The sequence below is a fragment of the Marmota flaviventris genome, chromosome 1, assembly GCF_047511675.1.
Source record: "Marmota flaviventris isolate mMarFla1 chromosome 1, mMarFla1.hap1, whole genome shotgun sequence".
NCBI lineage: Eukaryota > Metazoa > Chordata > Mammalia > Rodentia > Sciuridae > Marmota > Marmota flaviventris.
Window position 1 is genome coordinate 168,870,030 of NC_092498.1, and position 14,966 is coordinate 168,884,995.

Genomic DNA, 14,966 nt, shown 5'->3' on the forward strand with positions numbered 1-14,966 from the left:
CAGGGCCTGATAAATGAAAGGACAGGGTCACTGTTCATTACAGTGGGGTAAGCATGGTCAAAATGACAAGAAGGCTACAACCTGGACCTCAGATGTTCAGAGTCATTGATTCTACAGACCCCAAAGTGTAGGAAGGACTCATCTCAGACCATATGTGGTAGACCTATATATATATATTATAATGCATTTGAGGAAACCCATCCAACCTGAAATTCCAGGACTATGACTACCTAGGATGAACCTAATGTCTAAAAACAAACAAACAAAAATAAAAATAAACTATACAATTTAAGGAAAAATGGTTAGTGAAAAGTAATGGTACACGTGGTATGTGGATACAGAAAACATGATCCATTTCAGGTCTCTTTTTCCTACAAATCACAATCACAACCATAATAAGTATTTTGTAGCACCAACGAGCTGCACCATTTGAAGGACTTCACAGACGCTCTTTCACAAACAGAGCCCACGAGGCAGGAACTATTACCATCCCATTCTGCAGGTGAGATAGCTAAGACCCAGAGAGGTAAGAAACCTACATCAAGTCACAGAGAAAGGGACAGTAAGGATTTGAAATCAGGTTGGCAATCTCAGCATCGAGTTCAGCGATGTCTCTACTGCACCTAGATGGAGAACCTAGCACCAGGAAAACCAGCATTGCCCATAACTGACTGCAGAATCCGAAACTTGGACCCCAAGCTCCCAACCCCTGGTCCCGTGCTCTTGGTCCTGCTCCATAAGGAGCACTGTGGAGAGAACCTCTGGAGTTTATGGCAGGACCAGATGGGGTCTTGCGGAAGCAAGGGAGAGAGGAGGTAAGCGTCACAGGAAGACCTGGCAGGCACGAGGAGGGGAAAGGAAACACACAGAGAAGCTGGGTATGGATGAAGTTATGCAGAACAAAAAGGTTGCCAGAGCCCGGTGGCACCCAGGGGCTGCTTTTGGAGCTCTTTCTGAGAGAACTGCCCACCCAGCCAGCACTGGGAATGGTATAGTCACACTGTCTATATTTAGTTCCTAAAGCCACCCATTGTTTCTGTCCAGGTCAACTGTCGGGCCGCCACCCTGACCTTGTCCCTTGCGTCATACTCGAATGAGTGTTCTATCAAGAGGGACCTTTTCAGGATCTGCTTTGAATCAGCTTCCCCTTCCATAGCCTCCACTTCATTCCCGCGCAAGCCTTAAAAACATGGCTGGGAAAGGGGCCTGAAAATGAAGTGGTAACCTGCCGTGAAATATGCTGCTTTTTTCCCTCCACAAAAATCCAACCAGGTCCACATTTATCTCAGGACATAAGTACCTGGCGCCTCACCATTGCTAAGCCCTTACACACTAAGGAGTTATAGTCGCCGACAGGTCCTGGAGTCAATACAAGGTGGGACATGGATCGCATTTGCTGAGTGCCAACCCTGCTAAGCACTATCATGAGTGACTTCAGTTAATCCTCAGGACAGCACAGCAAGGTGGGCACTGTTTAACCATCCCCATTGTAAAGAGGAGAAAATAGATTCAGAGAGGTTCAATGACACTCCTTGGATTGCACGGCCAGAAAAAGGTGGGTCTGGGACTCACCTGTTGGGTTGTAAAGGCCATCTCTTCCCCACCACAACATCCCTCCCAGTTCTCCATAGGTACAGATCTACTTGGCCAGATCTAACATGGATTTATTATATCTTTAAAAGATGCCCCACACCTTGCTTCCCTCTTCTCTCTCCCATACTCAGGCTCAATTCCCTAGAACCTTCCTCTGGAGATTCTCACAGCTAAGGAATCAAAACTCACTTGATAATATTTTCAAGAACAGCAGCTTGTTACATCTGGAGTACCAGTCAACATCCTTGGGAAATGAGTGCTTTAAAATACTCATTAATCATTTGACTTTGAAACAAGGCAGCTAAGAAAAGTAGTTTTTATTTTTTATGCAAGGGAGGTGCATGCCACAGACTCATATCAGAGCTAAAATGACTTTAGAGGTCTCACCATTAGACAGGTTGGGAAACTGAGTCCAGAGGAGGAGATGACATGTCATAGGTACCTCTTACTTAAGCACTAACTAGACCACACCAAGTATTCACCGAAATGGGATGACTTGACAAAGGACTAGAAAGTAGAGTGTCCCTGTAGATGCTAAACATGGTAGTCCTTGAAAGAGCCCTAGCATCCAAATCATCATGTAGCACCCCACGGTTAAGGGTGTCATTTCTGGACCCATTCTGCCCAGGTTTAAAATCTGACTCACTAACCAGCCAGGTCTCCCTGGGCAAATTCTCTTCTCTGAACCTTAGTTTCACTATCTTCAAAATGGGAATGATAATAATGGCCAATCTCTCTAGTATTGTCAGAATTTCATAAGCTAATATGAGTAAAGAACTTAGTAGTGTGAATAGCATCTAATAAATGCCAGCTATTGTTGAATTATATTGTTACTAACCACTGCATTAACCTTCATTAACATGTAGCAAATAATTTAAACTGTTGTTAATTTTCATATCTCAAAAGCTCAAAAATTATCCTTCATCAAGTGAGCAAACAGTTGGGTGAGTGAGATGGGAACAGTGAAAACCAGGTCACACGAGAGGATGAATGTATGTCTATATAGCATCAGTTGAATAAAAAGGAAGCCCCCAAATAGGAAAATACATTTGTATGTCATATATCTGATAAGGGTTAAATATCCAGAATATATAGAGAACTCCTAAAACTCCACAACAAAAGACAAACAGCCTGATTCAAAAATGGGCAAAGGACTTGCACAGACATTTTGCTAAAGAAAACATATATGTGGCCAATAATGCTTATGAAAAGATGCTCAACATCACTAATCGTTAGAGAAATGCAAATTAAAACTATAATATGACTCTTCATACCCATTAGAGGGCTAAAAAAAAAAAAAAAGAACAACTCAGAAAATAACAAGTGTGAGTTGACAAGGATGCAAAAAAAAAAAAAAAAAAAAAAACTGGAACCCTGGTTGGTGCACACAGGTGGGGATGTCAAATAGTAAAGTTGTGGAAAAGGGTCCTCAAAAATTAAAAATTATGATCCTGAAATTCCACTTTGGGGTATAGCACCCTAAAATTCAAAGCAAGGTCTCAAAAGAGATATTTTTATACCCATCTTCACAGCAAGATTATTGACAATTGCCCAAAGATGAAAGCCACCCATGGGGTCCATTGAGCATGGAATGGCTAAGGAAAATGTGCTACATATAGAAACTGGAATATTATTCAGCCCCCCAAAATAAGGAAATACTGATGTATGCTATATCATGGATGAACCTTGAGGACACTCTGAAAAGTGAAATAAAGACAGTAACAAAAGACAAATACTGTTTGACTCAATTTGTATGAGATACTTAGAGTAGTCAAAATCATAAAGACAGAAAATAGAATGGTAGTTGTCATGAGCTGGGGAAAGGGAGAAACTGAAAGTTACTGTTTAATGGATACAGTTTCCAGTTTTATAGAAAGAAAAAAGTTATGGATAAAGGGTAGTAATAGTTGCAGACTATTATGAATGTATTTATAACATTGAACTGGATACATAAAAATGGTCAAGATGACAAATTTAATGATATATGACTTTGAACACAATAAAAAGAACTAAAAAAAAAAGTATATCCATAATGGTCATGTACAAGAGTTAGAACCTGGATTACAAAAATCAGTCTCAGAAACATCATTCTGATGAGAGGAATAGAAAAAGCAAGAGGCATCCCTTTAGAAAGTAGGTTTTTGAGCTAGTGTCATGGCGCACACCTATAATCCCAGCAATTTAGGAGGCTGAAGCAGGAGGATAACAGAGTTGAAGCCAGCCTTAACAACTTATTGAGACCTCAAATTAAAAAAAAAAAAAATTAAAAAGGGTGGCGATGTAGCACTTCTGGGTTAATCTCTAATACCACAAACTTGCAAAAGTAGTTTGGCTTACTCAAAACTTCAACAAACCTACCTCCAAATAAACAAATTCAGTAAATAAAAGGGACAAAGAATATAAGCTTCAAGACTCAACCATTCAACCCATAAAAACAAAACATCTGTAGCATTAACCCAAACCAAGCACCAGCACTCTGAGTGAGAGGTCTGAGTGTCCACTGATTTACCACGTGACTTCATCTTCCCAACCATAAACACATTCTAAACACAGAATCACTCTAGGGAAACCTACAAAAATTGGCCCAAGCAGAATAAACTTTCAAAACTGAGTCCAGCCATCTCCCAACCCAAAGAAGAAAAGATAATCCTGGAAATCCACTTTGTGAATAAACAACAAGAGCATCAAAGACAGAAGGCAGTTTTTCTCTCTTTTCCTTCCCATTAATTAAAATGGTTTATTCACTGGACTCAAAGGTACATGCCTGTAATCCCAGCAGCTCAGGAGGCTGAGGCAAGAAGATCACAAGTTCAAGACCAGCCTCAGCAACTTAGTGAGCCCTTGTCTCTCAAATTTTAAAAAAATAAAATAAAAAGGTCTGAGGATACAGATCAGTGTAAAGTGCCCTGGGTTCAATCTCCAGAACCAAAATAAATAAATAAATAAATAACAGATCATTTGTTAAAAAAATTTTTTTTTCTAAATGCTAGCATCATACAGCAAGGAGTGAACAGCTCTAGCTCTCCCCTTGCTGTCCTCCAATCACAGATGTTAGAGGAGGCACTAACAGGACGCACGCCACTTTGCTCACCATCGCAACCACGTACAACACTCTGAGGTCTTAAACACCACCACGCAGCTCCTAGTTCATAATGAAGGGAGGCAGGACTCTGGCTCCATCACCCAGGTATTTTAATAGCAGCTCATTGCTCAGTTCCTTGGGAGGTGAGAAGACCTCTAAGCCCACCCACACCTCCAATCCTAGTTCCTTGTAGAGAGTTGGCTTGGAGTCAGGAGCCATCCATCCCTGGCTCAGCAGCAGCAGGGAGCTTACCTGCGCCCGGACAAAGAAGCAGCACCACACCATAGGGGGCTCTGACCTCATCCACCCGGACTCCCCGGGCCCCTAACTGCGGCAGACCCTTGCAGACTGGATTCTCTGAGTGAGGCTGAGCATGGTTTCCCTGAAGGAACTCCTCCCCACCACTGGGGCTGTATGACAGGAAGTGACAGGGGCCATCAGTTACAAGTGTCAGAAGCTGAGAGCCACACCAGCCCAGGGCTCCCCACCTCTGGCAGTTTCCTCAGCGGTTGCAGCTGCTCTTTCAGAGCACTCTGCCTTTTGGCATACAAAAGTACACCAGAAATTCAGTTTCTGGCTGACAGTGCCCTCCCCGCCTATTAGAAGCAAACAGTGCTCACTAGGTTCCCACCTAAAGCCGTGCTGGGTGTCCCTGCAGCTCTAAGGTTGTGCTGCCTCATGTCTGGACCTTTACAGACCCAAATGTTAGGATGAAATGACAAGAAAGCATTATTAGGAAAGGGGTGCAGGAAGGAGAGTTTTGGGTATTCAAAGAGGAAATCAATGGTCCCCTTGAACTTCACCCAGAATCAGCAGTCTTGCCCAGGACACAGAGCACATACTGAGTGCCCAATTTAAAAGCAACTACACACCCATCCGTTTCTTTCTTGTTACTTACACAAATCTGGCATCTTCCCTTCAGAGCTCTTTCAAAATAGCTGCTTCTGGAAACCTCCCTTTTGGCTTTTGTCAAGGATAACAAGAGGCTTTCCTGCTCTCCTCAGAGTTATGATAAGAGTAACTCCAGGCAGACATTTCTCATTTTGTGGACTAAGACTTTCACCAAAATGAACAGCTTGCACCAGTCCTGCTTTTTACAACCCAAACAACTCAGCTTGGGCAAGGTAGATGGTCTCACTGAGACCTATGAGGCTTCAGGGGGTAAAACTCTGTGGATATAACTGTCCCCACAGTACCAGTACCTCCCCCTCCCTGTACAGTGGCAATGGGTCTCAAGCCCAAGGAGACCTAAACCCCCAGTGAGTTTTCATTTATTCTTTTTTTTTTTTTTAAGTCCTCCAATGGAGTAAAATTTGATTTGCAACATTCTTCCTAATTGGAAGGTTCAGCTGCAAAGATTTAGCTCAGGGTTGCATGAGGCCTTCTCACAAATGCCACAGATCTAGAAGAGGCTTCATTTTTTCTCTCTCTGGGTCATGGGATACAGCAAGGTGAAGAGATTCATGTAGATAACAAAAGAAGACTCAATTCAAGGATTGACTTTGGAGCTTATAAAGAAGCTGGCCCATCCCATTCCTGTTGCCAGGGATTTGCAAAAACTACTGAGAGAGCCAAGAAATAAATAAGTCTGGTGAATTCATTTTTAATGGGTACAAAGTCTGAGAAGTCTTCTCAAAGCAGGAGATGCAGGAGCAGGTCTGGGGCCAGCATGCTCAAGGCAGAACAGTCAAAGGCCACCTGGGGGAGGTGCAGAACTCACAGGCACTTCAAAAGAAATGCAAATACTTAGATCTGGAGGCTGCACTGGCAGAGTAGGGTCCTACTTCGAGGAGTGTGAGGGGTCACACCTGTTTGAAGAAAGAAGGAAGTGAAATCACTATTAAAAGAGCTCTCACCTTTTAGGCAAGCATCTGGGTCCCTAGGGCTGGCACCAGGAAGTCCTCAAATTCCTATAGTAGTGCCTACCAAAAGATGGATTTCAGATCATCCTTGGGATTCCCTACTTCCCACAGCCTGCCACCCCACAAAGCAAGTGAGGTTGAGTAGTGGCTGGAGGGGGCAAGGGCTTCTTGTTCCAACCTCCCACACAACTTCCCAGATTTGTCCAAGCCAGTCAATAATCTGAGATTAGCTAGCTTTGGGGACAACTCAGCTAATGAAGAATAACAGTGTTCTGGGGATCCCTGGAAGGTTCTCTAAGCCCAGCCCCTTCCCTCCTGGAGGATCTGCAAACAAGCAACTTCAAAGGGCCAGCCTCACCTCTGTGAGCATCCAAGGGAAATGAGATGACTAGAGCACACTACAGTTTGAATCTTTTCAGTGGAGGGAGAGTATATTCACCTTAACTAATCCTAGAATGAGTCAATCTAACTTCCGGCTGTTGACTATGAATGGGAAAGAAGAACTGAAACCGTGGGTTGTAGCACTTCATGGAAGAGGTGAGACTTAGTGGGCTCCAGGGCAGGTAGCAGTAGAGAAGAAAGGAGGGAGGGAGACAGGAAGGGAGAAAGTGCCAGAAGACACCCTGCCAAGGGAGAGGGGCAAGGCCTGCAAACGGGAAGAAAGACCAGGGCACAGCCATTTCCTCTGCAGCAGCTCTCTCTCTGACCAGAACTAAAAACTCCAGTTATGAAACTGGTCCATCAACATGGCATCTCAAGAAGAAAATTTCAGTAATAAGAAGCTCCTGACCTGCAGAGTTCAAATCTATTTTGGGTTGCAGAATGGCAGCTCAAAAGGAACAGAAATTTTCTCTATGGCATCTAAGATACTAACAAGTATTAAAATGTGTTTTTTCTACTGGTTTTTAAACTTTAAAAGTAACAGTGTCAGGCTAGGATTGTAGCTCAGTGGTATAAGTGCTTGCCTAGCAAGTGTGAGGCACTGGGTTCAATCCTCAGCACCACATAAGAATAAATAAAATAAAGGTATTGTGTCCATCTACAATTAAAAAACACTTTTTTAAAAAAGTAACAGTGTCATCTAATACAGTCAAGCCATAGGGAAGAATATACAGTAAAATGTGAGTCTTCCTAAAGGCACTTTGCCAGAGACACTGGGGTTAAAGCCAGCTACAGGTAGGAGGGCATAAACCCAAATGCCTGCAGGATGGGGAAGGGGTGGGGGATGGGAATGATAAAGTACCTGAAAGCAAAGGCCCAAGGACACTAGGGCACCACTGAGAATGTTTGCCTAAGCGCAGTTTCAGTTCGTTTTGGCCCAAAGGGGCAATTGGCCCAGGGTGACCAGACATTCCAGCTTTCACAAGAGAAATCCCAGCTTATAATAAAATCTTCCAATTTTCACAACTATTCATCATTGTAAAAAATCCTATAAAGGCCACACATCACGGTGCTAGCTAGATTTGTCCCAAGGGCTACCAGTTTGCAACCTATGGTGGCAATTCTTCCAGGAACTTCCTTCTGTCTAAACACACTGGTTTCTAATTTGTTAGTTGGTTGGTTTTGTTTTGTTTCCTAAAAATGGGATGACAACATTGTTTAACCACTTGTACTCACATAAGAGCTGGGGCATTTTTCATGTCATACAGAGTTTCAACCTCTCGCTGCAGGGTACACCATGGCATGGAAGAATGAGCCTTCACTCATTTAGCCCCTGCTCCCTAGATGCCCTGCAAACATGGCAAATGCATGCAATGATTCTCAGCTGTTCATTTCTTTCACCTTTGCTAATGTTGAGAACTTTACTCATGGTGAAACTGCACCTGAGCCAGGTGCAGTGGTCCACACCTGTAATCCCAGTAATGTGGGAGGCTAAAGCAAGAAGATCTGAGTACAAAGCCAGCCTCATCAACTTAGCAAGGCCCTAACCAACTTAGGGAGACTCTGTCTCAAAATAAAATATAAAAAAGGGGGACTGGGGATATAGCTCAGTTGGTAGAGTGCGTGCCTTGCATTCACAAGGCCCTGAGTTCAACTCCCAGCACCACAAAACAAACAAACAAAAAAAAAAACAAACCATGTGTGTGTGTGTGTGTGTGTAGGCTGGGGATGTGGCTCAGTGGTTAAGTGTCCCTGGGTTCAATCCCCAGTACCAAAAGAAAAGAAAGACAGAATCTGCACCTGTGAGCAGTTAATAAAGCGTCATACAGCCACAGTGACTTTATGTGACTGAAGATTTCTGATATTTTAACATGAGCCCTTATCATATATTTTTTGTTTGATCTTCACAACTGTCCCAAGGTAAACTTTATTATCTCTACTTTGCAGATTTTTAAAAACAGAGACTCGAAAAGGTAACATGAGCCTACCTAATGCACAGGCCTAGTAATGGGGAGGTCAGTCAGGAGGGTTGACTTCAGAGCTCCTGCTTCCTACAAGCCTCCAGCCCCAACCCCCAATAGCCAGCCAGAAACCTGTTTTAGAATATTCCAGAATCTGAAAAATTGGACCAGAACCACTAGAGAAGACAAGGGTTGCTACCAATGAGGCAATTCACTTGCCTATTGAAAAGAAAAGCTTCCTTTTAAAGCCCTAAACCACATTCATCCAAGGTCAATGCTACATACATTTAAGAGAAATCTTATATGAAAAAAAAAAACAACAGGGTCTGGGATTGTGGCTCAGCGGTAGAGCGCTTGCCTAGCACGGGCGGGACCCAGGTTCGATCCTCAGCACCATATAAAAAAATGATAATAATAAAGGCATTGTGTTGTGTCCATCTACACCTAAAAAAATAAATATTAAAAAGAGAGAGAGAGAGAGAGAGAGAGAGAAACACAGAATGGAAGCAAATTTTAAAAAAAAAAAGAAAAAGAAAAAAAATACCCAAACAACAAAAAAGAAACCGACCATGAAATTGTGGGGGTGTAAGTTCTCAGGGTATGATATTTTCTTTAAGTGTGTGGAGGTGAATCATATTTCTACATGGGAAACTACCTACAAGGCACCTACAATGCAAAGACTGGCCCCTATGTTCTTATACTTGGTTAAATAACTAATCTGGTATCTTTGGACTCCAAAGAGACCAGCATCAAAATGGAGAATTAGTTAAAATGCCACCAAATACTTGGAGACATCACTGGAGCCTGAGTGGCTATGTTTCCTGTGCTGATAGCTGAGAGCATTTTCAGTTGAGAAGTTCGGGCAGTTTCCTCACTGCAGATATTGTCAGAAACATACTCATCGGGGCTATGAAATTTTCATTTGCATAAAACAAAAAGGTTAGAATTTGACAGAATTCCTTCTTTGTTAAAAGTTAGCAAGGAAGGGCAGTTCTTACCATCTGAATTCACTCTGATTCTTTAATTTTCCCCCCATTTGTACCCTAGGTGCCACAGATGTCACAAAATCTGAGAGTTGGAAGGTAGCATCAAAATCCTTAACCATATCCCATTTGATGCCTAAAATTTGTAAATAATTCTGCAAACTGAATTGAAAAAGAAGCAAAATAATCTCAGTAGAAATGGGGTGATAACAGTGATCAAATGAAAATGGTCTACTGCCTATTGATTTAACCAATTTTAACATCAGGAAACTATTATTCACAGATCTTAGGCTTCTGAAACCGTGGTAAAACTAGGAAATCCAAGAATCTATGCTATGATTGAGAGGGGAGGAATAGCAACACTCTGTGGTGTTGTTAGATTGGTAGAGAGGTAACACACAGCAAGAAAGAAATAAAAAGAACTTCAAAACATGTAGGTGGTCAAACAATTTTTTTAAAGCCCACAGATCAATTTTTAATTTTTTAAATATTTATTTATTTATTTATTTGCTTACTTGATACAGGGTCTCAAACTCCTGGGTTCAAGCTATCTTCCTGCCTCTGCCTCCTGGTTGCAGTCATATATTTTCATTGAATGATTTCCTGTCTGCTCCTTCCTGCTAGAAGTATGATTGATCCATGCAAAATCTGAACAGCTACTCTGCTGGCCCCACCATGAACTGTGGACAAAAGGGAGGTCTAGACACTATCCCCAGGGCAGGACCAACCAGATGCAAGGGGATTTAACTCAAGAGATTCTGAACATTTGAACATGCTGATGCTCTTATGGAGCCCTGCTTAATATCCCAGCTCAAGGAGATTACAAAGTGATGAGAAGAATGTGGAACAGACCTGGGAGCCCAAGGTCAAGAATGAACAAATAGAAAAGTCTTCATCTATGGTTTCAACACAGGAACTAAAGATAAATGATGTTCCAAGACAGGAGTCTCAATGGATGGCTAACCAGGGTAATCTTGAGTGCTTATCTTGCTGATTTTGTTGAGAGCAATCATCTATGTGCTGTATTTTCTCTCTAAACAAACCTGAACTTTTATAACCAAATTCCTTGCATTATTTTAGCAAGTGATACATAAAGAGCTATTTTAAAAAGTGAACATGAGGGGCTGTGGTTATGGCTCAGGGGTAGAGCACTCACCTAGCACGTGAGAGATGCTGGGTTCGATCCTCAGCACCACATAAAAATAAATAAATAAAATAAAGGTACTGTGTCCAACTACAACTAAAAAAATAATAATAATAAATCAATAAACAACAACAAAAAAAGAAAGTGAACATGAAGCAAGGAAAGCCACCTTCTGATAGAGGCTGAGGAGCGGGGGAGGAATTTCTCCATGGAGCAGTTGGGGATCACTTGCAAATAAGCTCATTTGATTTATTTCTTAGAAATATGAGACTTCTGGGTACAGCTTTTTCAAGGGATTGTCAGGTCCCCTTCCTTATACTATCAGTTAAAAGTGAAACTCCTGTAGGTTGCTGACCTCTGCCCAATTCTTAAGAAGAAAAAAGTCTTAAAAACTGATTAGCTGATATCTTTCAGCCAAAGAGCTGCCTTACTTGGAAATGAGACTTACTATTTGGCATTATATTGTTAAAACTGGCTGGGAGTGGAAACTCTGAATATGGGGGCGGAGATGGTATTTCTGACACTTAAATGAACACTCAGGAGGATTTTAAGTAGTTTGCTTATATCAAAAACAACTTGAAGGCTGGGGCTATAGCTCAGTGGCAGAGCACTTGCCTCGCATGTATGAGGCACTGGGTTCAATCCTTAGCACAACATAAAAAAAATAAACAAATAAAGGCATGCTGTCCATCTATGACTATAAAAAATTTTTTAATTAAAAAAAACAATACACTGAATTCCTGAGTTAAAATAAAGCAAAAATCATTGTTATTGAAAAGTTTCTCACCATCATTTTAACTCTAGATTCCTCTTTAAGGATAGTTTCTGGAAATGACAGTCTAGCTAGAAAGATGAGTGGTAAATAAATATAGGGGCTCAGTAATATTTTTTGGCTCTGCCAGGAATTTACTGATAGGATGACCTGTGAAGTCATTTCACTCTCTTGACCCTTAGTTTCCTCATTTGTAAAACAGAAATGCTTCCTCTGTTCATTACGTGTTGAAGGGAGGACTATAGGATACTAATTGACATATATTTAAAGTCAGAACAAAAGATGATCGGGACATCAGGGGTACCATATTATTCTACTTTTGTGTAGGTTTTAATTTTTCCATACTAGAAACTTTATTTAAAGATAAAACAGAGTAATAACTTCTTATTTTTTTCCCAAACAAAAAAGGAAGTTTCTTGATGTTATAATAGATTAATTTCCCTCTTAGCAAGTTGGAAAGGTGGTAACTAAATCTGAAATGGTTTAATTTTTACCCTGATTTATGAGAGCAATCAATTGGGCATCTAATAATAAAAGACAATAGAGCCAGGCGCAGTTGCACATGCATGTAATCCCAACGGCTCAAGAGGCTGAGGCAGGAGGATCATGAGTTCAAAGCCAGCTTCAGCAAAAGCGAGGCACTAAGCAACTCATTGAGACCCTGTCTCCAAAAAAAAAAAAAAAAAAATACAAAATAGGGGTGGGGATGTGGCTCAATGGTCAGGTGCCCCTGAGTTCAATATCCGGAATCCAAAAAAAAAAAAAAAAAAGGCAATAGAAATGAGCTGTGTCCCATTTCCCCTCTTCCTTCCAACAGGAAAAATTAGAGGGTGGTTAAAACTTAAGCCATATATATATTTTTTAATATTATAATGCTGACTTCCCTGGAATTGCTATGTTCATCTAAAAAGCTAAAGAGTTCTAAGAAAATTCCCTTAAGAAAATACCAAAGAGACTGAACATCCTGTGTCCTCCCATAACTCAACATTCACACGACAATGACAATGACATGACATGACAATGAAAGTGTGTTTTTTTTTGTTTTGTGTGTGTTCACATGTACTTGAAGAATACGGATTGCCACTTTTCACCACTTGAATCAAAATCAGAAAGGAATCATCACACACCACTGACCTGGCAGGAGGCTTCTTCCAGTCAGGGCTCTGCCCTGGAGTCTGTCTCTTTAAATTAGACTTCCTGGTGAGAGGAGGGATTTCCGCATGTAGCTTCCTGGAGACCACATACCATAAACAATAAACTGTGCAGCAGAATTATGGACAATAAGCCCCACGTGGCATAACAAAAAGCAATTATAAGCACTGACAATGGCTAGGGCATTTCCAGCAGGAATACAAATCTGTGATAAACACCAGGGAAATATGTTACCCGGACACCTGCAGGAACTTGAGGTTCTTAAAAACAGCTCCTAGCCTCAACATAGTGAGAAAGAACTGCTTCCAGATTCAGTACTGCTTCTTCTTCTTCTTTTTTTTTTTAAAGAATCATTCCTCTAAGAGGAAAGCAGCCAGGCTTTTTCTAAAGTGCCACCACCTAGCAAATGAATTCTGCTGAGGCCAGTGACTCCAGATGTCACTTCTTCAGTGTGTTTCTGCAAAAGCCATGGGGCAAGTATGAATGCCTGGCAGGGGCACTCCCTTCCTAGGTTGAGGGAAGCCTCCTACTCAGGAGCTACAGCCCACATTCTACCAAAGGAGATAAAGAGTATCACACACCTGCTTCCCAGCACCCCCCTCCTTGCAGTTATGATTTAGCTTTGGCCAATCTGCTACTCCCACCCTCGACTTGGCTGGGATACTGGGCAGCAAAGATGCTTCAGACCTCGATCTTGGAGGGTGGCAGCTGCTCGCTAAACCAGTGTTGGTTCATGGTGCAAATCGAGCCATCTATCCTGCCTAGCAATAATAGCAATGGGGTGGTGTAATTTAGAGGTTGTTCCTGGTTCCCTGATTCTTCCAAATTTCTCTGAGCTACCCTGGACCCTTGAGTCATTTTCTGCTTAACTCAGTCAAAACTGGGTTTTCTTGTTGGGGATGGTTCATGTACACACAGAAGACAGGACAAGTGAAAGTTGAAGTAGTCCGGAAACCAATGGCACAGAATGATCCTGAGCTCAAGGACAGAACAGCTTCTGCCACACTTGAAAACACAGTTGCTTGGTTTAAAGCCCTGCATCACTTGGCCTTGGTCTTCCTCTTGAACCTATCTCATTCTTCTCTCCTGACCTCCCAAGCTGAGGTTACACTTTCTGTCCCTCATGAGACAGAAAGTGTCTCTTTGCATTTGCTATTCCTTCTCTCCAGAAAGCTCTCCTCCAGCTCTTCACTCACAGCACTGTCCTTTAATCTGTTTACAAGAGGGCCTCCCTGACCTGGTTGTTTAAGGCTGAGGCGCCACAGCCCATCATATTATTCTCTGTTGATTTCCCTCCTGCCACTTATTTCATTTCATTATTAATAACAACAGCAATCACCACTGTGGGAGAGTGTGCTATGTGCCAGATGCTTGGCTCAATTCATTTAATCAGGGGCTGGGGACGTAGATCAATTGGTAGAGTGCTTGCCTCGCACGCACAGATTGGGTTCAATCTCCAGAATCACGAAGAAAAGAAAAAAAAAAAAAAAAAGACCTAACCATAAATTCATTCATGACCTCCCTGGGAGATAGGTACTTTTATTACCCCAAGTTTACAGACAAAGAAATAGGCTCAGGAGAGTTAAGGAGGTTGTTCCACGTGCCAAACAGTGATGGGACAGGAACTTGAACCCAGGCTTGCAGCAAGGGCTTGTTAGCACAGAGCACACACTCTGCTGGACCTGGCAAATCCCACAGTCTTGGAGCACTGGGCACACAGAAGGAGAAGCCAGGAACAATTCCCAGAGGAAATGCTATCTCAAGTTGTTAGGGATGTCTAGGAACAGTCAGGCTGAGCAGAGGAGCCAGAGCAAAGGAGAAGCAGGGAATAGCACAGGTCCTTTGGGAAATAAGAGACAGTCAAACGGCCTGTGGGAAGGAAAGGGACAGGGCAGGAAAGCTGAGGGATGAGATATTTGGACCAAGGTAGGAATTCCAACTCTATCCTAGAAGAAATGGGGAAGCAGAGCAAGTGTGTCAGCTACATGATCAAAGAATGTTCTTGACATTCTTTTTGTCAAGAACAGTGGCCATGA

General features: G+C 42.1%; 1 protein-coding gene across 7 annotated transcripts in view; it reads right to left on the reverse strand.

Moving 5' to 3' along the window:
• The window catches only part of Arhgef3 (Rho guanine nucleotide exchange factor 3), a 310,186-nt gene that overhangs the window by 172,170 nt on the left and 123,050 nt on the right, over nt 1-14,966 (reverse strand). Inside the window, exon 1 of one of the 7 annotated variants that reach the window (XM_027921550.2) lies at nt 4,928-5,064. The exons of the other annotated variants lie outside the window; for them this stretch is intronic. Within the exon in view, the coding sequence (XP_027777351.1) occupies nt 4,928-4,978 (51 nt within the window). The 5' untranslated portion in view covers nt 4,979-5,064. Of the gene's footprint in view, nt 1-4,927; nt 5,065-14,966 lie in introns of those variants that run through there. 7 annotated transcript variants of the gene reach the window in all.